At 57.8% G+C, this 26,045-nt stretch overlaps 1 protein-coding gene across 6 annotated transcripts in view; it reads right to left on the bottom strand.

Moving 5' to 3' along the window:
- Nucleotides 1-317: 317 nt before the first annotated feature.
- Nucleotides 318-26,045, bottom strand: part of TXNRD2 (thioredoxin reductase 2) — a 66,638-nt gene continuing 40,910 nt past the window's right edge. For 2 of the 6 annotated variants that reach the window (XM_055253624.2, XM_055253625.2), the window contains exons 9-18: nt 24,001-24,020; nt 22,987-23,078; nt 20,361-20,535; nt 8,065-8,201; nt 5,405-5,500; nt 4,964-5,056; nt 3,151-3,222; nt 2,875-2,972; nt 1,833-2,027; nt 318-602 (exon numbers count right to left, since the gene is read on the bottom strand). In XM_055253624.2, the coding sequence (XP_055109599.1) occupies nt 1,904-2,027; nt 2,875-2,972; nt 3,151-3,222; nt 4,964-5,056; nt 5,405-5,500; nt 8,065-8,201; nt 20,361-20,535; nt 22,987-23,078; nt 24,001-24,020 (907 nt within the window). In that variant the 3' untranslated portion in view covers nt 318-602; nt 1,833-1,903. Of the gene's footprint in view, nt 603-1,832; nt 2,028-2,870; nt 2,973-3,150; nt 3,223-4,963; nt 5,057-5,404; nt 5,501-8,064; nt 8,202-17,721; nt 20,155-20,360; nt 20,536-22,986; nt 23,079-24,000; nt 24,021-26,045 lie in introns of those variants that run through there. The other 4 variants (XM_055253626.2, XM_063623358.1, XM_063623356.1 and 1 more) reach the window with 3 other exon arrangements.

Below are 26,045 nucleotides of genomic sequence, written 5' to 3'. Positions count from 1 at the left end.
TTCAAGGTGCAGAGAGCCAATCAGAGGGTCCCAGGAAAAACCCTCAGTGGGCGTCTTCAGGCCAGAGGCCAGGCAGCTGTGGGGCAGGTGGGGCGGCTCTGCCTCCTGCCTAGGTGGGGTCCCCAGCACTGCAGGTCTGTTCCCCTCTACCCAGGGCTGCTTGGAATTGTGCTCGGGGGTTCAAGGGGCCCCAGCAGACTCTGGGCTGCCCTGGATGGAAGCTACTCACGATTGAAGAGGGGTCTGGTGGCCTCGCCGGACCCCACCCACCTGGGCGATCCTGGGGGACCATCAGGGACACCACAGGCAGAGCACACTTCAGAAAAAGCACCCTCTTTATTTGCATTGCAGAAATGCCAGGGGGCTCGGACATGGGTGCCCACAGGGTAGGTTTCCACCCAGGTCGTCATCATCTGGCACCAGGAGCCTGGGGGGGGTGCCCGGCGGCAGAGGCTGAGAGGTGCGGGGGTGAGGTGGACAGTCCCCTCAGCCATCCCTGCGGGGCACACGGGCCACCTGTCCAGCACTTGCGCTCCACGCTGACCGTCTCACAGGCGCTCCAGGAGAGGGGTGAGGCCCCCCAAACCTGGCCTGCAGCCATCCTGCCAACAACAGGAAGGTCAGCACAGGGCAGCCATCCACCCCTCACATCAGCATAGCTATGTCTCCCACTGCCACACCCAGGGACCCCCAAGGGAGATGGGTGAGAAATAAACCCAGCAGAGTGGCCCCATCCCAGGGCGATGCGTCACAGGGAGCGACGCAGTGCTACAAAAATATTTTGAAATGATAAAAATTTATAGCAGGCTCCTAACAAAACAGCTCTGGGAGGTGTAATGTTCTGATAAGAGTTTCCTCAGGATGCCCTTTGTTTATCCCTATCAAGCGCAGCCCCGCCAGGGGGAGGCGGCCACAGTGAAGCAGAGGGCCCGGAGTACCCCCAGAGAGGCCTCCCCAGAGCCCCTCGGTGCCATGCGGACCCCAGAGCCTGTCCACAGGCATCTTGGGGGGAGCCCACTGCTCTGCCTGGTCTCCATCTCAGCCCCAGGGGACAGATGGAGCCCAAACACCCCAACCCTGGGAGGGGCTGACAGCCGTGGGGGTGCCCCAGGTGGGCTGGATGGCACGGGCTGAGGGCCCACCCTGCCCCGGCCCCCGCCCTGCAGCCCGGGCCGGAGGATGCACTGTCAGACCACGAGGCGAGGGGGCTCTGGCACAGGCATCCCTGGGGCAGAGGCCAGGAGCCCTCGCCAGTTTCTTCCTCCCCAGAAGAGGCCACGATGAACAACAGCCCCCCGGTCAGCCTGGCTCTGCAGAGCTGGAACAGAACCAGATGTGCAGGGCAGGCTGGGCAGGGCCGGCCACCACAGGGCAGCATCTCCACCTTCTAGGAGACAGGGAAACAAGCGGGCGCTGAACTCTGCAGGAGTCAGGCCTTGGTGGGAGGCCTCTGTGGGAGGCCAGCTTCCCAACTGCAGCCCCCTGTGGAGCAGCAACTTGAGATGCCCGACTTTAGCCCACCCGGGACACCTTCCACGCCAACATCCACTTGGGATAGGCTGCTAAAGATGAGCCCCATTTCTTGATACCTCCTGTGTGTGGGGAGCAGCTGTGGCCAGGCCGGGGTCTGGGGTCCCCCGGGGAGGTTTGGGCCCTTGGGGACTTCCCCTCCTGCCTGTCACCACTGTGGCCTGGTTACAGGATGGAGCACCCTTGTTCTGGGTGGCGTGGCAGGTGTAGCCTTGCTGTACACCTGGAGGGAGCCCATGGCCAGGGCTCCTGCACCCTGCCACGTGCCCTGTCCTCAAACAGAGCCAGCCCCACCTGCATACCTGGGTCTGGCCTCTGAGGAGCTGGCGGCGGGCGCACCGTGTGCCCTGGCCTGCAGGGATGGCGTTTACCCTCAGCAGCCTGTCACCGTGGGGTCCAGGCCTGAGCGCTTGGAGATGCGCAGCTTGACTACCTCCTCAGAGCATGTGGGATGGATACCCACGGTCCGCATCACCTGCACATAGGAGGCCCCACATCTGCACATGGGGGATGGGGGAGGCAGGCGGGGTCAGCACAGGGAGGGGGGTCCACAGCATCCCATCCCTGGGAAGAGGAGAGCCTCAGAGGTTGCTGGTCTCCTCGCTGTCCCCTGACCCCCAGCCAGCAGCCAGGACCCCTGCCCACACCCGTGGGTGCCGTCCACCTCCCTCCAGCAGATGCCTAGTGCTCGTCCAGCCCACCTCCAACCCAGCCACGCCCTGGCTCGCCCTGGCTTGGCTTCCTGCTGTTCCATTCTCCGCCCCCTAGGCACAGTCCTGCCTTAGGCCTCCGCTCTCTGCTTTACCCACAGACAGCGCATCCTGGCCTCACCACACCACCACCCCCCAGGCCCCACATCCAGCCAGCCACATCTCTCAGGCCATGCACAATGTCTCAACCTCCAACTACCCCTGTCAACCCACCCAGAGCCTCTGCCAGGGCTTCCTTTGACCCCGGGACCCTGAAAACACACTGCCTGAGCCCAAGACCCAGGCAATGGCCCCAGCTCCAGAAGACACACAGCAGCCCTGGGGTGGCTCTCCAGGCACTGGCACTCTGCTCATGGTGGCGTGGTGCTTGGCCAGGTAGGCAAGGGCCCTAGGGCCACAGGGGACACCTCACCTGGCTCTGGCTGGCTCAACAGCATCTGGCTGGGGCAGAGCCACCTCTTGTCCCCCCGAAACCCGCCCTGTCTGAGGAGGGGCCTGAGGAATCTCTGCTGCAAACCCGCGAAGGCCACATAAATGCAGCAAGAGTGGCAGCATCTCTCCACTGTAGGACTGCCGGCACTCGAGGGACACCCGGCTGCGCATCGCATCGTGGCCTGCATTCCTCGGGACTTACTTGATCCCCAGAGCAAATCCTTGAGTGACTTCGCCTGCGTTGGGGCCAAGGAAGTGTAGGCCCAGCACCAGCTGCGGGGGCTCCCTCAGGCACACCATCTGAAAGCCGCACATCTCAGCCACCAGCCCAGGAGGGGGCTGGGTTGTTTCCACCCTGCATCCACCCTGCACCCTGCCTGGGGAGCATGAGTGGGGCCAGTCCTCGGGTGTTCACCCTGCCAGGCTCTTTACCACCCTCCCTCTCATCCTCAGCACCCTGGGCCACAGGGATGCTCACCTTTACATAACACTGGGATGCATCCCGTCCAGCCACCGTAAACTCCAGTGGTTTATAATGGGCGTGATAGACCTGAGGACAGGATACCAACCCTGGATCAGTGCTGGGACAAACAAACCTTGTGGCACCTGCAGCTCCCACAGGCTGCATGGGCCAGGCAGGGTCATGGCGGGCAGGAACCATCCATCTGGTCTGAAGGTCTGGTCTGGGATGGGGATGAGGGCTTGGCTGGCCATGGGGTGTGTGCAGGCCCTCTTATGTGCAGACAGCCAGTAGCTGGAGCCATGCTCTGCAGGACAGACCCTCTCCCACCCAGGCCTAGGACCCCCATAGACCACAGCAGCAGAGCAGGCATCAGGCAATCCAAGCTGCCAGGCCGGACACAGCAAACCTGGGTGGACATAGCTCCCCCACAACAAACGGTGGAGACAAGAATGGGTGAGCAGGCAGCCACCTGGGCTCCCTCAGGCACCCTGGTGCTCGCTTGGCCCTCACTGGAGCAAGGCCGCTGCAGCCACACCGGAGCCGGAGCTGTTGGACAAAGGCTTTCAGCACCCCTGAAGGGCTCGACAGCGTGTCCGGGGCTGCGGCCAAGTAAAAAATGAGTGGGGCCCTCACATGTGCTGCACAGCCATTATTAATTAATGGAACTTCAGAGAATATTGTTCTAACTAAGACAGAATTGAAAAGAAAACAAACAAAGAGTATTTGGCCATTCAACATCGTGAAACATAAAACAACATTATAAAATGCCAGGAACATATGTCCCAGCGCACTTGTGATGAATCAAACAAAAATAGCAAATAAAGTGCCTCGGGGAAGGCTGGCCTGTCAGGCCCGTCCTGTTGATGGAGAGTTCTGGGGTGCAGGGGGAAGGGGCCAGCCCTGGAGCCCAGTGACTCATCCCCAAAGGCCACAGGCCCCACCGCCCAGGCCGCAGGCTCCGGTTTCTCTGGGTGCCTGCAAGCTGCCGCGGCAGCAAGATGAAACCGCACTGAAGGCTTCCAGCTACCATGGCCCGGCAGGCTTCAGAGCCCCCGCATCCCTCCAGGCCACCCCGGAGCCACAGCCACCTGCCAGAGCAGACCCCCAAAGCAGCCTTGCTCGATGAAAACCCCTTTCCTCCAGGGTGAGTGCCTGAGCCTGGAAGAAGCTGGAAGAGGATGGGTGTCAGGATGTGGTGGGGGCGGCGGGGCGGGGGCTCTCGCCTGGGAGAAACCCTGGGCAGTCCAGGAAGACGAGGTGCAGGGTGGTGGGGGGGTGGGGGTGGAAGCAGAGGTCGGAGGCCCCTGGGAGAAACCTTTCTGGGTAGAGTGAGATTCACGGCCCTGCAAGGTGGGGACAGCACAGAGGCACCTTTGGGGCCCTGGTGCTTTCAGGGACAAGCAGCTGGGTGCTGGAGTGGGGCCAGCGCTCAGCTGACCTCAGCAGGGGAGCGGGTGGCACCATGGTGCTGACCCTGCTGGTGCTGGGCACCCCTGCAGCATGGCTGGGGTGGGGCTGGGGGCTTCTGGGCCACAGGGCTTCTCCTCGCCCTCAGAACAAGGCAGCCAAGGGCGTTCCCCTCACTGCTGCGACACATGGTGGCAGAGACCAGAGGCACCTAAGCCCAGTCACCCCAAGGCTGCCGAAGCCCAGGCACCCCCGCTTCTGAGGCTGCCCCCAACATGTCCCTTCCCGCTACACACAGCCACTGCTCAGGGCCCCTGGAAAGGAGACACCTTGGCGCCCTGCTCACAAGGCCTCCGCCCAGAGCGTGGGGCGAGGTCGCGGAGTCGCCACTGTCCTCAGCTGTGCTGCTCCCGGGCCTCACCTCAACATGCTCCTGCCCGTGGCGAGCCACTGCCTCCTCCTCGGACAGCCCCACACAGCCATACTCCAGCGGGGTGAAGACGGTCGTGGGAACCTGAAAGCAGGTCTGGAGTCAGGGAGGGCCCTTGGGCCCCCAAAACCGAAGTTCCCCACTGCATGTGACACAAAGAGCAGTGATCACAGACCAGGACCAGAAGCGCCCAAAGCAGGCTGCAAGCACAGTAGGCGACTCACCTGCCCGCGCCTGTGCCACACTCTCAGAACTGACCCCCACACACATGCTTGCACACACGTGTGCACAACACACCCGCATAAGCGCACACACACGCATGCCCATACCTACATGCAGACACACAGCGCACAAAGGCCCCTCACCCCAGAAGAGGTAGCCTCGAACTCGGCCTCTCCCGGGCTGCACGTGGCGTCCTGCTAGAGAACTCACATTGTCGTAGTCCATCAGATCTGAGGACCTGCCGAAAAGCCGCTGCACCAGGAGCCTCCCGGCCATGATCGCTGTGGGTGTCAGCTCAGGCCGCCCCTTAGGGAAGGCACAGGGGGACCACGTCAGCACCATATCCGGGGTTATATGCAGCCCCCATGCCATCACCCTTTGCCCTCCAAGTGGGCATCTCCCTTTAGAAAATCCCCAACACTGGCACCGAGCACGGTGACGTACAGCATTCCCCCTAGAGCTCGTCCTCCTGCGGGGCATCCCAGGGACCTAGGTAGGTTGCTCATTCTCCTGTTTACTGCCCTCCACCCCGCCCTGGGAAAGGAGTCCGCCGTGCCACCCTCATACGCTCAAGCCTTCTCTCCAAACCCCTTCTGCACATTGCCGACCTCGGAGGGCTGCCCCATGACCAAGCTCAAAAGAGCCCCTGCTACCGTTTTCATTCACCAGAATCCCCGGCTAAAAAGGGACCCCAAAGCATTCCATGTGCTCCTGATGTGCAGCTTGACCTGCACGTCACAGTCCATAACAAATTCCAAATCAGAATGTCGCTGTGCTGGAGATCCCTCCGTCCCGGGGTGTGCCTGGCCTTGGGGATCCAGCACCGTCCTCTGGGATGGGCTGCCAATCACCTTGGCAGCAGGAAATGCAGATGTTGTTTGGCATTCCAGAAATGCATAGAGATCCGTGGAGATAAACTCAGAGCGCAGCCTGCGCATTCCAGCAGGCCTGACTAACTACGGAAACATCCCGGCGGCGCACAGCACACAACATCTCATTAAACAATAGCCCCCGCCCCGCCCACGGGCTCTTCCCAGCCGCTCAAGGGACCACTGGTTGGGTGTTAACTCTTTGGACTATTCAGAATGACCTTTCTGACAGAGTGGATTTAATGTTTAAATAAAGAATGCCTTTGTGTGCGCCATGCATTTCTGGCAAAACAGTTTGAAATGTTCCAGTTTCCAACACAGGAGCCTGGGAGCTACACACTTGCAGAGGGAAAACTCAGATTCCCAGACAGAAGGGAGGCTTCCTGCTGTGCACAGAGATGCACATGGCGCTATCTCAGGGTGCAGTGCCCACAGGATGCAACAGACCCTGCAGTCAGAGACCACTCCACCTATATGGTCCACAGGCAGAGGCTGCACTTGCAGAAATCACTGAGCAGCTGAACCATCCAGCTAAGCAAGCTGGGGCTGCAGGGTGGCTGAGGCACATGGAGCCACATGCTCTGTCCACACAATTGGGACGGCTAGATGGGCCCTACAGGACCCAGCAGGGTCTGCCTGGAGCCTCAGAGTGTGACCTTATTTGGAAATAAGATCTTTGCAGATATAATTAAGGTAACGATGGAGATGAAGTCATCCTGGATTAGGGTGGACCCTAAATCCAATGGCAGAGAAACTGTAAGAGGCAAATCATGGCCCAGAGACACACCCAGGAGACTGTCACATGACGATGAGGCAGAGAGAGGAGTGATATAGCCACAACCCGAGGGACGCCTGGGCCGTCCTACCCGAGAGGCTTCTGAGGGAACGTGGCCCAGCTGACACTTTCTGAGATGGAGTCTCGCTGTCACCCAGGCTGGAGTGCAGTGGCACGATCTTGGCTCACAGTAACCTCCGCCTTCCTCCTCCCGAGTTCAAATGATTCTCCTGCCTCAGCCTCCCAGGTAGCTGGGATTACAGATACGTGCCACCACGCCTGGCTGATTTTTGTATTTTTTTAGTAGAGACGGTTTCACCATGTTGGCTAGGCTGGTCTTGAACTCCTGACCTCAACTAATCTGCCTGCCTCGGCGTCCCAAAGTGCTGAGATTACGACACTGCACCCAGCCCCAGCTGACACTTTGATTTCAGACTACTGCCCCCAAACGTGAGAGAATCCATGTCTGTTGTTCTGGGCCACCCGTGTGTGGTGATTTGGTACCACAGCCCCAGCATGCTGACACTGACAGGTCTCACTACAAAGAAGCTCTCAGGGACCCTCCAGAGCCACTTTCAGCAGCAGGCGCTGGACACATGCAGGACAGGCCGAGCACTCCTGAGGCTGCCGGGGTGCAGCATCCCAAGACTGACCACCCAGGTCCCTTACTGGGGCCATGGGTAAGGAGGGCTCCAAAGCCCCCACCCAGGAAAGACTGGCGCTGGTCTCCACTTCACAGCAGCAGCTGAGAGCAAAGGACCTGCCCCGGTGTGACGCCCAGAGAGGCAAGCCAGAGGATACTGAGGTGGGGAGGGCGGGGCCAGGTGGGCCCGAACTGGACGTGCCTCTCAACCCTGTGGGGACAGGACGGCCCCAAGGCCACGGTGGCATTTCTAAGCCTATGCCTCTAGCCTACCTGCCGGGGGTTGGGGCCTGCGTGCAGAGCTGACCCACGCCCCATTCCCAGCAGGCATCTGCTGCTGGTGCTTGCAGCTGTCTTTAGACCATCCATACTCCCGCCACAGAAAGGAAAGGCAGAGAGCCGAGGCCCATGTCCAGGTTGCCCCAGAACTCCAGACAGGCTGGCCCCGGGGTTTGACCCAGAGCCTCTGTGATCAGAGAAAGTGTCGTTTCTCTCCCACAGGACAGCAGAAGCCGGAGCCCAGCGAGCAGGGGTGGTGCGGCAGGCAGGGGCAGGGGCCCTGGTCCCAGGATGCATGCCGTACCTCCACCACGTCACCAATGGCATAGATGTGGGGCACAGAGGTGGCTTCCCGGGAGTCCACCAGGATCTTCTGAGTGTCGGGGCTAGTATCTACCCCAGCCTTCTCCAAATTCAGACTTCTGGTGTCTGGGACTCGACCTGGAGGAAACAGAGAGGGGGCTGAAATGTCACCTTCAGTGGCTTCGACCTACGGCCGTTGGGTTTAAACTATTTCTCAGAATGTCCACTTAGAGACCGAGTGCAGTAGCTCGTGCCTGTAATCCCAGCACTGTAGGAGGATGAGGTGGGCAAATCACCTGAGGTCAGGAGTTCGAGACCAGCCTGGCCAACATGATGAAACCCTGTCTCGGCCAGGTGCGATGGCTCACGCCTGTAATCCCAACACTGGGAGGCCCAGGCAAGTGGATCACCTGAGGTCTGGAGTTCAAAACCAGCCTGGCCAACATGGTGAAACCCCATCTCTACTAAAAATACAAAATTACCTAGGTATAGTGGTGCACACCTATAGTCCCAGCTATTCGGGAGGCTGAATCACTTGAACTCAGGAGGCGGAGGCTGCAGTGAGCTGAGATTGCACCATTGCGCTCCAGCCTGGGCAACAAGAGCAAAACTCTGCCTCAAAAAAAAAAAAAAAAAAAAAAAAGCTCGGGCGCAGTGGCTCATGCCTGTAATCCCAGCACTTTGGGAGGCCGAGGCAGACAGATCACGAAGTCAGGAGATCGAGACCATCCTGGCTAATACAGTGAAACCCCGTCTCTACTAAAAATACAAAAAATTAGCCGGGCATGGTGGCGGGCGCCTGTAGTCCCAGCTACCCTGGAGGCTGAGGCAGGAGAATGGCGTGAACCCCGGGGGCGGAGCCTGCAGTGAGCTGAGATCGTGCCACTGCACTCCAGCCTGTGCGACAGCGAGACTCCGTCTCAAAAAAAAAAAAAGAAAAAAGAAAAGAAAAGAAACCCCGTCTCTACTAAAAATACAAAAATTAGCTGGGTGTGGTGGTGTGCACCTGTAATCCCAGCTACTTGGGAGGGTGAGGCATGAGAATTGCTTGAACCCGGGAGGTGGAGGTTGCAGTGAGCCAAGATCACACCAGTGCACTTCAGCCTGGGCGACAGAGTGAGACTCTGTCTCAAGAAAAAAGAATGTCCACTTAGAACTGGCCAAACGTGAAGCACCAGCAGCGTAGAAGGGCTCCTGGCCTCTGCAGGAGGTGGCAGGCAGGTCTGAAACGGACACTGGTCAGATGACAGCCGACACAGGAGACAAGGCAGGGGTGCCACCCGTGGAAAGTGGGGTCGGCCTTAGACTGGTTCCTGGCACACGGGAAAGGAAGAGGCACATGCCAATGCTGGGGCTCCCTGACATCAAAGAGTGCTAAGCGTGGGACTCCAGAATCTTCCACATGCCCAGGCCTCAGGCCCTGCTGCAGGGCCACCAGCACAGTGCCAATGGCTCTGGTACTGACTTCATCAGAGAAACCAGCCCTTTGTGGGGAGCTGTTGGCACCTGGCCTGCCTGGCCTCCCTGCATCTGTCTGCAGCACCGCAGCCTGATACCATCAGGCAGTGAGACCCATCAGCTCCCAGGCCTCAAGAGTCCAGAGGGGCCTCCTTCAAGGGACACCTGCTGGCTCCCGATGGCCTCCTCCCTATCTGGACAAGCTGAAGAGGAGACAGCCACACCCTAGACTGTACCCCAACAATGCTCAAGTCCTGGGATCTGGCCCTCTGCCCAGGTAGGGCTTGAAGGTCTCTCCCCATTAGGAGAAAGCAAGCCCCCTCAACCCACTAGTAGAGGGCCAAATGAGCAGAGCTAGCAGCCAGGTCTCCCGCTTGCTCCATGCTGCAGCCCCTCGTGGCTGCCTGGCACACAGCCCCAGCCTAGAGACCTCAGGGCCAAGGGGTGCTGAGCTAAGGGGCAGCATCCAAACTACACCATGCCCATCCTAGGGGGCAGCTGGCTCAGCTGATCCTGCTCTTGGATGCAAAGGCCAAGAGGGGCAGGGGATGGCCAGTCTAGGGGGTCAGCACAGCTGCCCCCGCCAGTCTCCACACAGCCGGGGGCCTGGAGAGAGGGCACCGCATGGGTCTCTTCACCGCTGAACAGCCAGCAGAGGTCCCTTTCTCCCCTAACTCAGATGAGTGTGGTTTTGCCAGGCCAGCGGGCGGCCACAGCAGCTTTTCCCTCCCAACCCCAGCTGCTCTAGGCTCCCAGGGGCTCAGGATGATCCACCGATGGCAAAGGCGATTTGGCGTCAAAAGCATAGCTCCCCTGCTCATCGTGGCTGGGACAAACCAGCTGCTGGCCGGTATGCGGGTGGCGCCCACCTAAGCATCTGGAAGCTGAAGCTCCCCTGAGAGGGAACCCTTAAGTCTCCAGCTGCTGTCCCAGGGCGGGAGTCAAAACATACCAACTTGGCTAAGCCAGCTTGCGGGAGGCCGGCTCCAGCCTCTGTGCTCTGCTCAGCTGCAGGAATTGGGTGCTGGGAGGGCTGGCACCGGTCAGGGATCAGCCCAGACACAGGGGATGCCAGCCCACATCAGAGGAAGGAGCTGGGCCCCATGGGCAGGGCTGGGGCATGAAGGAGGGGCTATGGTCCCTGCAGGCAGGGGGCTCACGCTCAGCCGTCTGGTCCCTCTCCAACCTGGTGTCCAGCCCACCAGGCCCAGCACTTCCTGGTGCCTGCTCCATGCCGGAACAGAACATCTGACGCTGGACCCACACTCTCCTCTGCATGCTTGCCTGGCTGGTCCTGGGAAGCCAAGAGCACTTATCATGTTCCTCATGGTAACTATGGTGACTATAGACCTCGCAGGTGCTGACCAAACCCTGTCCCCAGGTCCCGAAGGAAATAAAGATAAATTTAAAAGTAGTCGCAAGAAATAAAAGAGGCATGGAACTAGGTGGCCCATCCAAACCCAGGACTCTTCCGCACATGCTGTGTGGATCACTCTGGGAAGTCGGTGGGAAAGTAATGGAGCCACTAATGTGAAAAGCATGACAGCTGGGCAGGCTGGATGGCCAGGGGAGAGTGGGCTGCGCGGCACAGACACGCTTGGACCCGCAGGGACTCCACAGCCCTTCGGGAATGAACAGCAAAAGAAGAGTGAGTGGCCTGTGGCAGGCAGCAGGCTCAGCCCTGAGGAGGGCAGCCGAGGGCACAGTGGGGTTAGAAGCTCGGCCAGTGGGACGTGGCTGGGAGTGGGTGCAGGGAAGAGGCCAGCTCCACTTGGGTGGGGCCACGTCCCCAGCTGAGGCCAGCCCTGACGGCAGGACACCAGGCCCTGAGCCCCACTATGGGTCTTGCTGAGCAAAGGACTGGGCAGTGGCCAAAGAAGGGCCAGATCGCCCTGCTGGTGCTGGACAGCCAATCAGGTGTCCTAGGCCCTACTGGCTCAGGCCTGGAGCCCTGCAGGAGGTTGGACGAATCGTGCCGAGGTGGGGACCCAGTGGGGCCCAAATGGTGTGAGCAGCAGGATGCAGGTGGCTGTGCCCAGTCAGCTCCCCACCATTTCCCTCCTACGCCAGGATAAATGTGCACCACTCAGGCCATTCGGGGAAAGAAGGGCGCCTGCACTGGTGTCTTTCGCCCTGCATGTTGTGCTCAGAGCTTTCCCAGCTGTGCCTGTGGCCCACTGCAGGCCTCCCCATGGGGCGGCTCTGTGTTCCCTGCAGCTCCATCCTCGCAGCCTTGGCTTTTGAGCGCCCAGTGCAGCGTTTGCCAAGTGCTGCTGAATGGCCCCTCCTGGGGTAGGACAGGCGCTCTCGAGTCTCTGCTTCCTAGACACCACCAGGATGGAGACCTGGGGCACCGGCTTGCCATGTGTCAGTTGAGTTCCTGGGGCAGATCCTCAGAGGAAGGGCGGCCAGCTGAGTGGGGGCTTCCGGGTGCAGGGCAGTCCTTAGACTCTTCCTTCCTGGGCGGCGGCGCACAGCGCTCTCTGTCATGCTGCTTTAATTTGCACTTCTTTGATGACTAGTAAGATGAAGTAATTTTTGGCCACGTGTTTATGAACTGTATTTCCTCTTTTGTAAATTGCCAGTTCCTGCCTTTTCTCATGCATTTATAGGCATCTTCACCATGTTCCTGCTTTGTAAGAGCTTATTACGTAATGGATACATGACACTCTGGCATATTTTCTGCAAACAACAAGGGCATTAAAATTCCAGGTACAGCTCTTCAGGCTGCACTCATGAGCAGTCGTGGGCCACGGGATTCATGGGCAGAGGAAGGGCGCCAGCTCTGTGTTCCTTGTGCACATGATGCACGAGGGCTCATAGGCCTGCATGCTGTGGACTTAGCTGAGCGGCACAGCTACATCAAGGGCACCTTGAAGGACATCCCTCTGCTGAGATGGTCTCCAGGATCCACACCAGTTTAAGCAGCAGACAGAGCTGTCTATCACCACCAAGGGCCTCCACACGGGCCACTTTGTGTTTGTGTACTGTAGCAAGAGGGCCCAGCTCCACATCGGCAGCGTCCTCCCTGCAGGCACCACACCTGTACCATCAAGCGCTGCCTGGAGGAGAGGCTGAGACTGGAACTTGTTGGCCTGGGCCTTTGAGAACTACACCGCAGTCACCTCCCCTAGCCCGGAAACCAGGAAGACTTACATGAAGCTGCCCTCCAAGATGATCATCTCAGCCAACAGAGCTGTGGTCAGCGTGAGAGCCAGAGGTGGCTGAACTGACCAGCCATCCTGAAGGCAGGCCATGCCCACTACATATAAGGCAAAGAGGAGTTGCTGACCGTGGTGCAGAGTACGGCCACAAGCCCCAAGGAACGTCCCTTCAGAGATGGCAACCACTGGCACGTTGGCAAACCTGCCACTGCAGAGATGCCTCTGCCGGTAGCAAAGTGGGTCTCACTGGTGCCCAATGGACTTGGTTCAGAATTGGGGCTGATGGGCCCAACAAAGTTTGTCCTTCTGCCAAAAAAATAGTAATTCCAGGTACAAATGGACGTTCTCACTTCCTATGTGTATGTGTGGTTGGCCCACAACACTGACACTCAGGAAGCACTGGGCTGAGCACTTCTGCAGCCCAGAGCTGCCTCCAGCCCCAGGCCCAGCAGCACAGCACCCCTGACGCAGGACAGCCCATCTCCGTATGTGGCCAGTGCTGGGAACAGCCGCGCAGGGCAGCCCTCCTCTGATCACAATGAGAGCCCCACCAGCTGCTGTCAATGGCCCAGGAGATGGAGGGCAGCTACCATGGTTGTCCAGTCAGCCTGGCCCCAAGGAGGGACCAGAGAAGGCTGAAGCCCAAAAACCACCCACACAGTCACCATGGGTCACTCCCACCTATTCTGATGGACACAGCGACACGGGGACGGCCAGCCGCATGCAGTATCATGCGCCTCTCTCATCCGTGATGGGAAGAACAGGCATGCCCTCTGATTTCACGCCCGCCTGGGACACATGTTCCCAAGAGAACAGCAAGGAGGTGGCGCTCCAGGTGAGAGGTAAGTGCCAGCAGGAGTACAGCAGGGTGAGCCAGTGGCTGTGATCCAGACAGAGGCAGCCAGGGCCAAGCACTGAGCCTGAGGACGAGGGTGTGGGAGTGGGAGGCTCCAGGGCTGGTGGGCAATGCGAGGCAGGCACGGCTTCACACACAGGCCCTGTGGGCCACCTGGCGACTGTCTCATGAGGCATGTGGCCCCCAGAGCCAGCCACTCTCACGGGGCCTGGCCTGCCACTTGCCCCAATGAGGCACCTTGGACCAGGCACAGAGGAGCGTATGCCTTTGGAACTGGAGTTAGATTCTTGAAGCTTATTTTTTAAAAATATTTATCTTCTTTTTTTTTTTTCTGGAATCGTCCCTTCTCAATGAGCCCCAGGCCCCTACCCGCAGCTATGAGCCCACCAGGGGGAAGGGGACGCACCTGCCCTGCTGGCCTCAGGTCCCATAGAGATGCCATGTTAGTTGAATAAATGAGTGAGCCCCTGGGCCTCAATGGGACCTGATTGGCCACTCGCTGTGACTGCCAGCAGCCACCAGGGACCCCTAGGCCATCCCAGGGGTGTCTCATACCCAGGGCAGCTCCTCGGTGGGTGGGGAATGAGGTTCCCCGCAGGCAGCATAAGGGCCTTTCCTACTCAAGCTGCCTATGTGCATTATGATGCGTAAGACTCCACAGTCAGCCTTGGAGTCCCAGCTCAGGCCCAGAGGACCTCCAGGAAGGAGTGTGCTCTGTGACGAGTGGTCATTATTGCTTTAACAGTTATTATTAGACCGGGCGCAGTGGCTCACACCTGTAATCCCAGCACTTTAGGAGGCCGAGGAGGGCGGATCATGATGTCAGGAGTTTGAGACCAGCCTGGCTAACACAGTGAAACCCCGTCTCTACTAAAAATACAAAAATTAGCTGGGCGTGGTGGCGGGTGCCTGTAATCCCAGCTACTTGGGAGGCTGAGGCAGGAGAATTGCTTGAACCCGGGAGGCTGAGGTTGCAGTGAGCCAGATCGCACCCCTGTACTCCAACCTGGGCAACAGAACTAGACACCGTCTCAAAAACAAACAAACAAACAAAAATTATTATTATTATTATTAATTATTTGAAAAGAGGTTTCACTCTGTTGCTCAGGCTGGTCTTGAACTCCTGGACTCAAATGATCCTCCCACCTTGGCATTCCAAAGTGTTGGGATTACAAGGCATGAGCCGCCTCACCCGGCCCTTTAACAATTGTTAGCATAATTGCAATTGTAACAGGTTGGCTGCCCCAGGGCACCTGCAGACATTAGAGGGTGCATGGTAATATGCATAAATGGTGCTGACCTATCTCTAGAAGACTTTTCACCATGTTGTTCTTTTTTATTGGTTTCCACTCAGTTCTAACCGTAAGTACTGAATTTGACATGGTAACAAGACCCAGCTCGACATCCATGTATGCAGGTGCTGGCTGGCCTGTCAGATAGCTGTGGGCTCTGGACATGAGTGTGAACTAGCCCTCAAGCCAAGTGTGGGGCACCAGGCTGGTAGGTAAGCACAGGGCGCTGCCTCCTGCTACTCTGGCCTGGCCTCTGTGAGGTGTTAGCACCACCATGAGCTAGGGCTGAGCCAACAGTGCTGTCTCAGGAGTAGCAGCGCACGACTGGGGCCACATGGCGTGGAGGGAAAGGCCGCAGCCACCGTTCATAGGAAGAGCTCCATGAATGTTCATCTTGGCCCCACTTCAAAAAATACCAAACTCACATGCAGGCAGATTTGAGTCTTTCTTGATGTCATTAATTACAAGCTAAATTTGCACTAAAATAAAAAGGTGTTAGACTATCAAAGAGAGGCATCTGATCCGTGTCACCTGCTCAGGGATGGCCACGCCACCCTGAGAGCATGGAGGCGTGTGGATGCCAGGGTCACTGCTGGGCCCATCCCCACAGGGAAGAGCATAGCCACAAACTTGGTTTCACGCAGGTGCAGCAAGGCGCATCCCTGAGAGCAGTCCTGATGGGCCCACCGCAGCCCCCTCGCCCAGGCAGCATCCACACCCACTGCGGCCCCTAAGCCCCAGCTGCACCCACACCAGCACGGAGGGCATCCAGGAGGAGCCGCCCCTTCCCTCTCACCAGGCTTGGGATGCTCCCACCCATCCCCAGCCTTGGGGGCTTGGTTCTTGCTTTCTGCCCTTTCCTGCTGCCTGGCACTCAACAGAGGGACAATCTGCAGGGACTTGTGTAGCTGAGTCTGCGGTGTATGGGAGCCATCAGCTGAGCACAGCTGAGCAAAGACAGTTGCCTGCCATGTACATGCCAGCAAACAGTGCCTGGGTGGAGAGAGGAGCCCCGGGCTGCAGCCCACCCTGGCAACAGCTCCCCTCCTGGGCACCGCCAGCCCCCATCATCATCTCCTGGGTATCCCAGTCTCTCCGGCTGTGGTCCAGGCACACGTGCCACGTGGGGCAGACTATACACGGGCAGCTTGTGGGGGTGGCCTCTGTGTGGTGCCAAGAGGAAGCCGGGAAGCCAAGCTCCCACGCTCCATGCATGCTGTGTTTCAGGCTCTGATGCTGGTTTACACACAGGTGGACGTCTCTGAGTTATCTAAGAGAAAGCCCAAAGAGGAAATGGCTTCAGTGGCTGGGGTAAGATCCAGACGGATTCCTTCCCTGGGTCTCGTCTCACCTGCCATATCACAATGCCCCAGGCAGACTCGTGGCCACCCTCCCTGGCACTCAGGCACAACAGCTGCCTGGCTGTGGGATCCCCAGGCTCAGCGAGTCCCCTCCTGTGTCTGCTGGCTCTTCTGGCCATGGGCAGGACTCCTGTGGTGCAGGGAGGGATACGCCAGAGCCTTCAGCATCTCACCCTCAAGAGAGGGACAGAGAACCGTCCAGAGGGGCTGGGGACGCCAAAGGGGCACATGACAATCTCAACTTCCAGTTTTTCAGGGCTGCAGTCCAGAGGCAGTCTGTCCCTTCACCAAATCTAAACCTAACTGCACTTAGAAGCCTCTGCACTGGGAGGCGTTTGCTCAGGACGCCCCAGCCTGGCCCTGCTCCCCTAGACAGCCAGGGATTCAGGCCACAACTGGTTAACTCAGCGGGCGAATTCGAGCCCGCAGCGGTGCTGGCTGACTGTCTTCACTCAGCGCTGTAATCGGCACATCTGCAGACAGGAAATCCTCCTCACTGAAGTTCCCAGTCTATTATCTGAGACACCTGGTGTGGGCGGGTGATTCAGAGACAAACAATGAGCGGGGGCCCCCTGCACAGCAGTTAACTGCTTTAACTGCTAATATGTTTAATCCACCACGTGGAGATCAAGGCTGCGTCCAGGAAGGGGCTCAGGTCCTCCTCGGCTTCCAGACTGCAGGGCCTACTTCGCAATGCCAATGTCCATGGTCCTCGCCAGCTGCAGCCAGGCGCCAGGCACACAGGCAACAGGCAGGGCCAGCACTCAGCCCCACACGGGAGCTCTGTGCAGCACGTGGGCCCCTTCTGTGTGTGTATGCGCCGGGCACGGGGGCATCCCCCCTTCCTGTCGGAGCCCAGCTTGCGCGGACGTAGTGCACACCCGGGACAGGAAGCGGAGTCGGAGATGTTGGCATTGCCAGCTGTGCCGCCCCTAGGGCGCTTTGTTTTAACCTCCCGGAGTGGATCATCCTTTATTGCAAGTAGAAATAAAGCTTGGTTAAAGGTTTATCGTACAAACCAGCAGAAAACGCTCACAGTTGCTGACCTGGGAAGTGGCTCCTGAATGTTTACAAAACCTGGCTCTGAGCAGCAGCGAAGTCAGCACATGCCCGAGCGGCCCCCAGCAGGCGCGCAGAAGCCGCGCCGCCCTCGGGAAGCAGGGTCAGAGGCCAAGGACTGCGAAAAGCTTCCACCCCCAGCATCAATCACGCCAGGCAGACTGTCTGGGGGATGCTCATTTTGAAAATACAAAAAAATAAAACAGACTCCTAGCAAGGGAGGATGGGCATGCAGGCCACAGCAGCTCTGCTGAGTAGGGAGGGGCCTTGCTTGTTGCCTGCCAGGCTGATGCCTGGGCTTTCCAGGGACACAGCCCGAGGCCCATTGGTCTGCTACATCCCTATAGGCTCAGTCGAGGGCTGCCCCTCGGTTCAATGGCAAGAGCTCCCTTATGCCGTGGGTGAACGGAGATGTCAGCAGACGGAGGAGGAGGGCTAGGGCGCGGCGGGAGGGAGAAACTCACCACCTCCCCTTTAAAGTGGAGTTTATTTGGGAATGATAGTAGGAGGATAAATTTTGAAAGAAAAATAGAGTTTAGGATGAGAACCATCAGTACACTTCAAAGTCCAAAACGTTACCTAATCCTTCATAGTGTTTATCATAATAAACTTACTTAAAATCTACTTTTACAATGTGACTGAGAACATTGCTCTTGCTGACTGATCACCTCCGGGCCAAGAGCCCTGCGTACGCTCGGGCGTCTCAGGTCCGCCCCGGTCATCACCTCTGTGCTTGTGTCCACTGCACAAAAGTGAAGCCTCAGCCGCTCCAGGCTGGTTTCCGTTCTGATTTCCCATTCCGAGTGACTGCTTCAGAAGTGCATCACCCTATGACACAGCTTGTGCCTCCGGGAGCCCTCCCCCAGGGAACACTGACACCTGGCCAGCCCAACGTAAGCCCGGTTAGCTGATGGAGGTGGAGCCAGGTGATCTGAGAGGGACGCTGGCTCTGATCTCGGGCTCTCGCAGGGGACAACAGACCAGGCTCAGCATGGAAAGGCCTCGGAGAACTAACAACACTGACTAGGTTGCTCCCGCCTTCAACATGCAAGTTGACAGGGCGATTGGGAAAACTAGGAGCCTAAACCAGATGGCCAGGCACCGAGGTGGGTAGGACATCTGAGCAGGCATGCTGTGTGTGCTGCCACCCACCCTGATGAGGACCTGCAGCCCTCCTTGTGGTGGCCCATCTGCAATGGCCTCCGCGCCCAGCTTTGCAGCAGGCCTGGGACAGGGCAGTGTCTGGGCGATCCCTGTTGGCTCCAGCTGCCCCTCACCAGTCCCCTCAGACAGCTCCGGCCCAGGCCTGGGCACAGGTATCCCCTGGCTGCGTCCACACTCCCCACACCTGCTCGGCCTCTGCCCCATGCAAAACCAGACCTACACCTGACAGAGAGCAAGAAGGTGAGACCAGACTGTGCCCAGCAAGTTGTAGCCAGCCCACACCTGGCCAGGAAATACCCAGGCCTCTGCCCAGCACTGGAAGGGTGATGTCTTTGGAAGCCTTTGAAATGTGACTTCTGGAAAGGCCTGCAAGATGCCACTCCTGGCATGTGATGACCTGCCAGGCCCAAAGGGACCCACTGGGAAATACTGAAAGCCACGAGAAGGCTGGCCAGAACTTTAAAAAGTCTGCGTCATTTTTATGTGCTGAAAACAGGTGGCTTGTGCACACCCATGTTCACAGCAGCATGATCCACAACAGCCAAAAGACAGAAGCCACCTGAGTGTCCACTGACAGATGATGGACACACATACAACTCAGCCTTCAACAGGAAGGAAATGCTGGCACGTGCTACACAGATGTTAACTCTAACAGATGCTGCAACATGGATGCGCCCTGAAAACATTGTGCTAAGAGAAATGAGCCAGTCGCAAAAGGACAAACACTGCATGACTCTGCTTACGTGAAGTCCCTCGAGGAGTCAGATCCATAGAGACAGACAGTGAAGGGTGAGTGCCTGGGGCAGCAGGGAGTGAGTGTTTAATGGGGACAGAGCTCAGTTTGGAGATAATGGAAAAGTTCTAGAGATGGATGGTCATGCTGCTTGTACAATATGAACGTACTTAACACCACTGAACTATATACTTTAAAATGCTTAAGATGATGAATTTGATGTTATGTGTATGTCACCACAATTTTTAAAACTTTCAAATCCATATCATTTTTATGTTAAAAACAACAAACTAGTTTGGCTGGGCACAGTAGCTCAAACCTGTAATCCCAGCACTTAGAAGGCTGAGATGGGAAGACTGATTGAGCCTGGGAGGTGGAGGCTGCAGTGAGCTATGATCACACCACCACACTCCTCCTAGGCAACAGAGAGAGACCCTGTTTCACACGCAAAAAAAGAAAAAAACCTAGCTGGAAAGCCTGAAGCAGCAAAACATTTAATATGCTAAAGAAAAAATACATACTGGTCAGGTGCAGTGGCTCACACCTGTAATCTCAGTACTTTGGGAGGCCAAGGCAGGTGGATCACGAGGTCAGGAGATTAAGACCATCCTGGCCTACATGGTGAAACCCCGTCTCTACTAAAAATACAAAAATTTGTCGGGTGTAGTGGTGGGCGCCTGTAGCCCCAGCTGCCCAGGAGGCTGAGGCAGGAGAATCGCTTGAACCCGGGAGGCGGAGGTTGCCACTGCACTCCAGCCTCGGCGACGGAGCGAGACTCCATCTCAAAAAAAAAAAAAAAACATACCAAGACTTAAACCTGGAAGGTGACAAGTAGGATTTATGTGCTGAAACCTTAATAAGCAATCGCTCAAGGGCCAGGGAAGGCGAGGACGATTGCCTAGTTGCTCCTCGATAAGGACACCTGGCTGATGCCATCTCAGTCTCTTCTCTGGTTTTTCCAGCATGTCCCACGGTGGTGGGGAGACACGCAGAGATGCGAGGTGCTGGGGATGGCAAGATGGGCACAGCCTAGTGTGAGTGCCGCCCCACAGGCCTTCATGGTTGCTCTCGAGGTGCACTGGGGAGCGGCCAACCCGCCTGGCAGCCAGCAGGATGGGGGAGCCCTGGGAGGTGACAGGAAGTGGGGCAAAGATTCTTCATGCACCTCGCGGAGACCAGAGACAGAGTGTGTGGCTCGACGTGCCCTTACCTATGGCCCACAGCACGGTGTCGAAGGTGCCCGTGTCCTCCTTGCCGGTGGTGCGGTCCTCCCAGGTGACCTGCAGCTGGCCATCAGGGAGCCTCCTGACCCGGGAGGGGGCACAGCCCCTCAGGAACCGGGTGCCATGAGATGCCATGTGCTCTATGACCATGGAGGACATTTGCTGCAAAGCACAAGAAGACAGGCCATGAAGGCGTGGGAGAGAGGCTCTGGCCCTGCCCTGCTCTCGAAGGCCTCAGTGAGGGGCTGAGAGGGGTCTGTGCGGAAGACGGGGTGGGACACCCCACCCCCTGCTCTACATCCTCTTGCTCTCTGTGGAGTGTCTAGCCCCTGTCCTGGCTCCAAGTCCTCAACCCTGGGCCCTACGGTCAGGATTCACTCAGCCTGTGGGCTCCTCTCTAGATGCTAATTAACTAAGTCTTCATCAGCCAGATACAGCCACACCTGTAATCCCAACCTTTTGGGAGGCTGAGGTGGGAGAATCCCTCAAGCCCAGGAGTTTGAGGCTGCAATGAACTGTGATCACGCCACTGCACCCCAGCCTGGGCGACAGAGTGAGACCCTATCTCTGAAACAAAAAATAAACAAGGCCGGGTGTGATGGCTCACACCTGTAGTCCCAGCACTTTGAGAGGCTGAGGTGGGCGGATCACGAGGTCAGGAGATAGAGACCATCCTGGCTAACATGGTGAAACCCTGTCTCTACTAAAAAACACAAAAAATTAGCCAGGCGTGGTGGCAGGCACCTGTAGTTCCAGCTAACTAGGAGGCTGAGGCAGGAGAATGGCGTGAACCCGGGAGGTGGAACTTGCAGTGGACCAAGATTGCATCACTGCACTCCAGCCTGGGCGACAGAGTGAGACTCTGTCTCAAAAAAAAAAAAAAAAAAAAGAAAGAAAAAAAGAAAAAATAAACAAACAAATCCCGATACATCTACACATTTCTTTAAAAAACTAAAACAAAAAACTTAGTCTTCACTAAAACCAATGACAGAGAAGCGTGCCTTCTCCCAGGAGCTGTGCCCTGGTCCAACAAGATGGCCCCTGCTCCCGGTCCACCCCTCCACATGTGGCCAACCTGCCCCTCTGCCATCCAGGAGCCAGGAGGGCAGGTAGGAGACTCTGCTCCCACCTAGAAATGTAGGCACAGCAGGCTCAGGTCCAGATCGGGGACAGAGAGAGTCCTGCTTCTCCCTCCCGGCCCAGGAGGCCTGTGCGCCCCAAGTCCAGCTACAGATGGGGGCCCTGTTCCCAGGACAATGGGGCCTTGCACGGACCAGCAGTGAAGTCGGCCACGGCTTCTGGTTTCAAGAGGAGATAAACAGTCACTGCTAACATCCTCTGACACCTGTGTGGGTGTGCCAGCTGGCTCCAGATGGCGTGTGTGGGAGTCCAACCTGCCGGGCAGGGCTGGCTGTGCTGCAGAGGGGCTGCTGCACAGGCTGTTCATCACTCCTGCACCCCTCCAGAGGCCTGGCGGGCATGGCCATCCCAGGCTCTGAGGGAGAACCATGGGGCCTGTCTAGGACACAGGGTCCATCGCCCCGCAGCCTGGCTGCCTAGACAGTGCATCCTCCTTGCCTGGGCACGGCCCCCATTCTGCAGGCCCCTTTCCTCCTCTGTCCACTGCCAGCTCACCCTCCCTGCATCTCAAGGCTCTGAGGCCTTCCTAGACACTGGGTCCCTACCACAGGGCTCAGTGGGTTTGCACTGAGGGACATGATGGGAGTGTGCCATAGCTTTAGGATGGAGCAACACATGGCCACACAGGTAGAGGGACATGTCTCTGAGTCAGCCTGAGGGTGGCACTGGGAGTCTGAAGATGACAGGCCTGGCTCCTCCCACCTCAGGTGACCTCCTCAGGCTCTGTGAGCTGAGGGTCCGCGGAGGGCCTGCAGATCTGCACAGCTCACCCTGCAAGGGGCCTCCTTCGTGGCAGTCATGGAGTGTTTGACATCTCCACAATGACAACTCCAGACTTCTATTTTAACAGACTTTCCCTTGAAGAGTTTTTAGCTAAAAAAAGAAAATCTCTATTGCTCCACTCTAGGAGCTCGTCCTGCTGGCCACATGAGTGTGTGCATCCCAGACACAGATGAAGGCCACTGTACACAGCGCACCTGTCCAGAAGCCAAGACCCCATGGGCTGTCTCGGAGCCAGCGCTGCCCTGTGTCCCTCACCCCAGCTCACACATTACAGCTTATTTCACCCCCACTCCCTCAGAGGGGACAGGCAAGGGGAGAGCAGGGAGTCGGGGGTCTCTGAGGTGGGGCTAACACTTCTGCAGCACACACCAGCCTCCTACTAATGAGACGACCCAGAGGGTGACCCGCTCTGCCAGCACAAGGCTGGGCTGAGCCTCCCTTCACTGTGCCTGCGGTCGGCTGGAGGCCTCTGTGCAGCTGTATGCCCCACTGCCACCCTCCTCCCTCGCTCCGGCCACATGTTTGCATATTTCCTGGACAACCTCCTCATCCAATTCAAGGGATGAATCTTTATCTCTAAAGATTCAGGCATCACTCATGGCCCATGACTGCACTGCACCTGCCTGGGAGGGGGCTGTGGGAGGAAGGCCGCAGAGCCACAGGGGCAGGAGCTGGGGCCTCCAGCGCTACCTGGTCGAAGCCGCGGAGGGGGATGCTGCGCATCATGATGGTGGTGTCCAGCCCAATCCCAGTGAGGAAGCCAGCACACTCCAGGGCCACATCTGTGGGGTGCCAGCTAAGGAGAACTGTAGATCCCAATTTTGGAAGCGATGGGACAACACCCCAGGGCCCTGTGCCACAGCCCACACCCCACCCATCCATGGCTGGCCCCGGAGGAGGCTCCCAACTCAAGACCCCCACCTCCACATCTCAAGTGCACAGGCTGGGGTTAGCAAGGAGCCGCCAAGCAGCACCCACGGACTAGGCTGGCCTCTGGCCTCTGCTCTCGTGGGCTGTCCATCCCGGCTCCAGGGCGAGGCCTGCATCCTGGTGGATTCTAGTTAGGATGGAGAGGAGTGGCTGGTTCAGGGAGGACCTCGGCCATGGGAGATGCCAGGTAGCTGCTTTCTTCCACCTGTGCTCTCAGCCAGCAGCTCAGGGCTTTTTTTTTTAGATGGAGTCTCACTCTGTTGCCTAGGTTGGAGTGCAGTGGCATGATCTCAGCTCACAGCAACCTCCGCCTCCCAGGTTCAAGCGGTTCCCCTGCCTCAGCCTCCCAAGTAGCTGGGACTACAGGCGTGAGCTACCGTGCCTGGCCAGGAGCTTTCATCTCCCTCAGATGTCCCCTTGACCCCAGGCCCTCCTGCAGCTCCTCTCCTGACCCTCCCTGTCTAACTGTCCCTTCTGAAGGAATGGGTCCAGGCTGGGGCTGCTCTCCACGGAGGACAGCCCAGCTGCCTCATGGCCATGTCCAGCTGTCCCAGCTGTCTCAGTGCCCAGCTCAGGAAGAGCCTCCAGGAATCCCTAGCCAGAGGTCAGCCTCAAACTGTCCCCAGGCACAGTAGATCCTCCACACCGAGAGGCTCAGTAAGTGCCTGATCTGTGGTGGCAAAGAGCCTGCCGGAAGGGCGGGCGGCAGGGAGGGACTCAAGGGAAGGAGTGTCCAGTTCCCAGGACAGCCACCTGCACGCTTGCAAAGGATACAGCTGGCCCCGACCACCAACCTGTTAGAGAAACAGAGAGAGAGAGCACGTGTAAAGCTGAGGCCCTTACTGACCAAGTGCAGTCAGAGAAGAACCCTGCAGTCAGAGAAGAACCCTGCAGCCTTCGTCCAGGCCCTTGGTCAGCTTGTGAGCTCCAAGGCTACTGTTCAAACAGCTTGCCCCAGGGTGCAAAGCCCACTTTCCAAGGCTACACTGTCAAGCATGTTGTGAATCAGCAAATCGCCTGGTGGTGAAGGGCATGTGTGTCAGTGACAAGTGGTACTTGTCCCCTGGAAGGCACCCGGAGGCATGGAGAAACATCCACCAGAGCAGCGCATGGCACGGCTTTCCTTCTTTCCCCTGGGGCCTCCTGATGCTTGGCAGGATGGGGAGGCCACCAGACCGCAAGAAAAGACGTCATCTGAGTAAAACACTCTCAAGAGACCACGGAAGGCCAGGCCCTTCCATGTGCCAGAGGCACATCCAGCCCTATCACAGCTAGGCGCAGGGCCAGGAGGGCCAGCTCCCCAGAGAGGGGACTGAAGGACCCCAGGGACAGGGGAGGCAGCACAGGATGCTGCGACCAGCAGTCATTGGAAATATTTGCTCTTGTAGTGAAAACCCTCTATTTTTCAACCCCACACTCCACGTGTGTTTTGCACACACATGTACTCATGCACACTTGTACGTGCACACATGCCACACACCTGCATGCACACATGTGCATGCACATACTCTTACACGGGCATACACAAATGTACACACGCACGCACACACTCACAAGGGTACACACATTCATTCATATACACATATGCACACACTCATGTAGACACATGCATGTACACACATGCAAATGGGCACAGAACCTAACACGAACAAGAACTCCCAGCAGGGCAGCTGCACGTGGGTGGGCCCCCACATTACCCTTCAGTCTTTGAACAAGAGGAGGTGATGTAAGGACGGATAAGCCCAATGTCAGTGCTAATCCCAGCAGGTACTAATGATATAATTCCATTTCAAAACACGGTGCATCCCTTGGAATCATTCTGCAGGTGCCCTGCGGGAAGAATCTGGCATGCAGCTTCCTCACAGTGGCTGGGGACAGAACCGCGCCACTGTCAGGATTAGGGTGAGCAGACAGAGCTCTGTTGGCCAGCTGAGCACAAAGTGGTCACATGCCTCACTCAGCATGTGAGGACAGTGAAGGGGGACCCTGGGACCCCCAGCCAAGCAGGACTGCAGAGATGCATTCCCGGCCCCGCTCAGAGCCGGCGACACTTGGGAAACAGGCACCATGGTATGCATGCACTTCCACACGTGCACACACACGTAGGCACCACATACACATCTCTACACGGAGGTGCGCTTCCAAAATGACAAAACCAAACTCTTTTTGGACTTGCTATATGCAGTGAAAGGTACAAGCTTTTGTTTAAGATATGAAGTTATGGCCGGGTGCGGTGGCTCACGCCTGTAATCCCAGCACTTTGGGAGGCTGAGGCAGGCAGATCACGAGGTCAGGAGATCGAGACCATCCTGGCTAACACGGTGAAACCCCGTCTCTACTAAAAATACAAAAAATTAGCCAGGCATGGCGGTGTGCGCCTGTAGTCCCAGCTGCTGGGGAGGCTGAGACAGGAGAATGGTGTAAACCCAGGAGGTGGAGCTTGCAGTGAGCCAAGATCGTGTCACTGCACTCCGGCCTGGGCAACAGAGCGAGAATCAGCCTCAAAAAAAAAAAAAAAAAAAAAAAAAAAGATACGAAGTTATGAGTTACTGCAAATATAAACAGAACTCTGCTACTTTGCATATCCTGCCCTAAATGCAAGGGTATAACTGGGCGAGAGCCCACTGTGCGGTGCCCCTTGCCCACTGCTCCCAGAGGTGGCTGTGCATGGGCTAGATGCTTCCTGTTGGGCTGTGCAGGCACTAGGGGAGTGAGGCCAATGCATCCCCTCTGTGGGCAGCTGGGCCCCTGTGCATCAGGGCCTTCCTGGCCCTGAAGGCCAACCGTTCTCCAGGAATGGGCCCTGCAGCCACAGGACA

Source organism: Symphalangus syndactylus, chromosome 18 (genome assembly GCF_028878055.3).
Source record: "Symphalangus syndactylus isolate Jambi chromosome 18, NHGRI_mSymSyn1-v2.1_pri, whole genome shotgun sequence".
Taxonomy (NCBI): domain Eukaryota; kingdom Metazoa; phylum Chordata; class Mammalia; order Primates; family Hylobatidae; genus Symphalangus; species Symphalangus syndactylus.
This window is presented reverse-complemented; position numbering and strand designations above follow the sequence as displayed.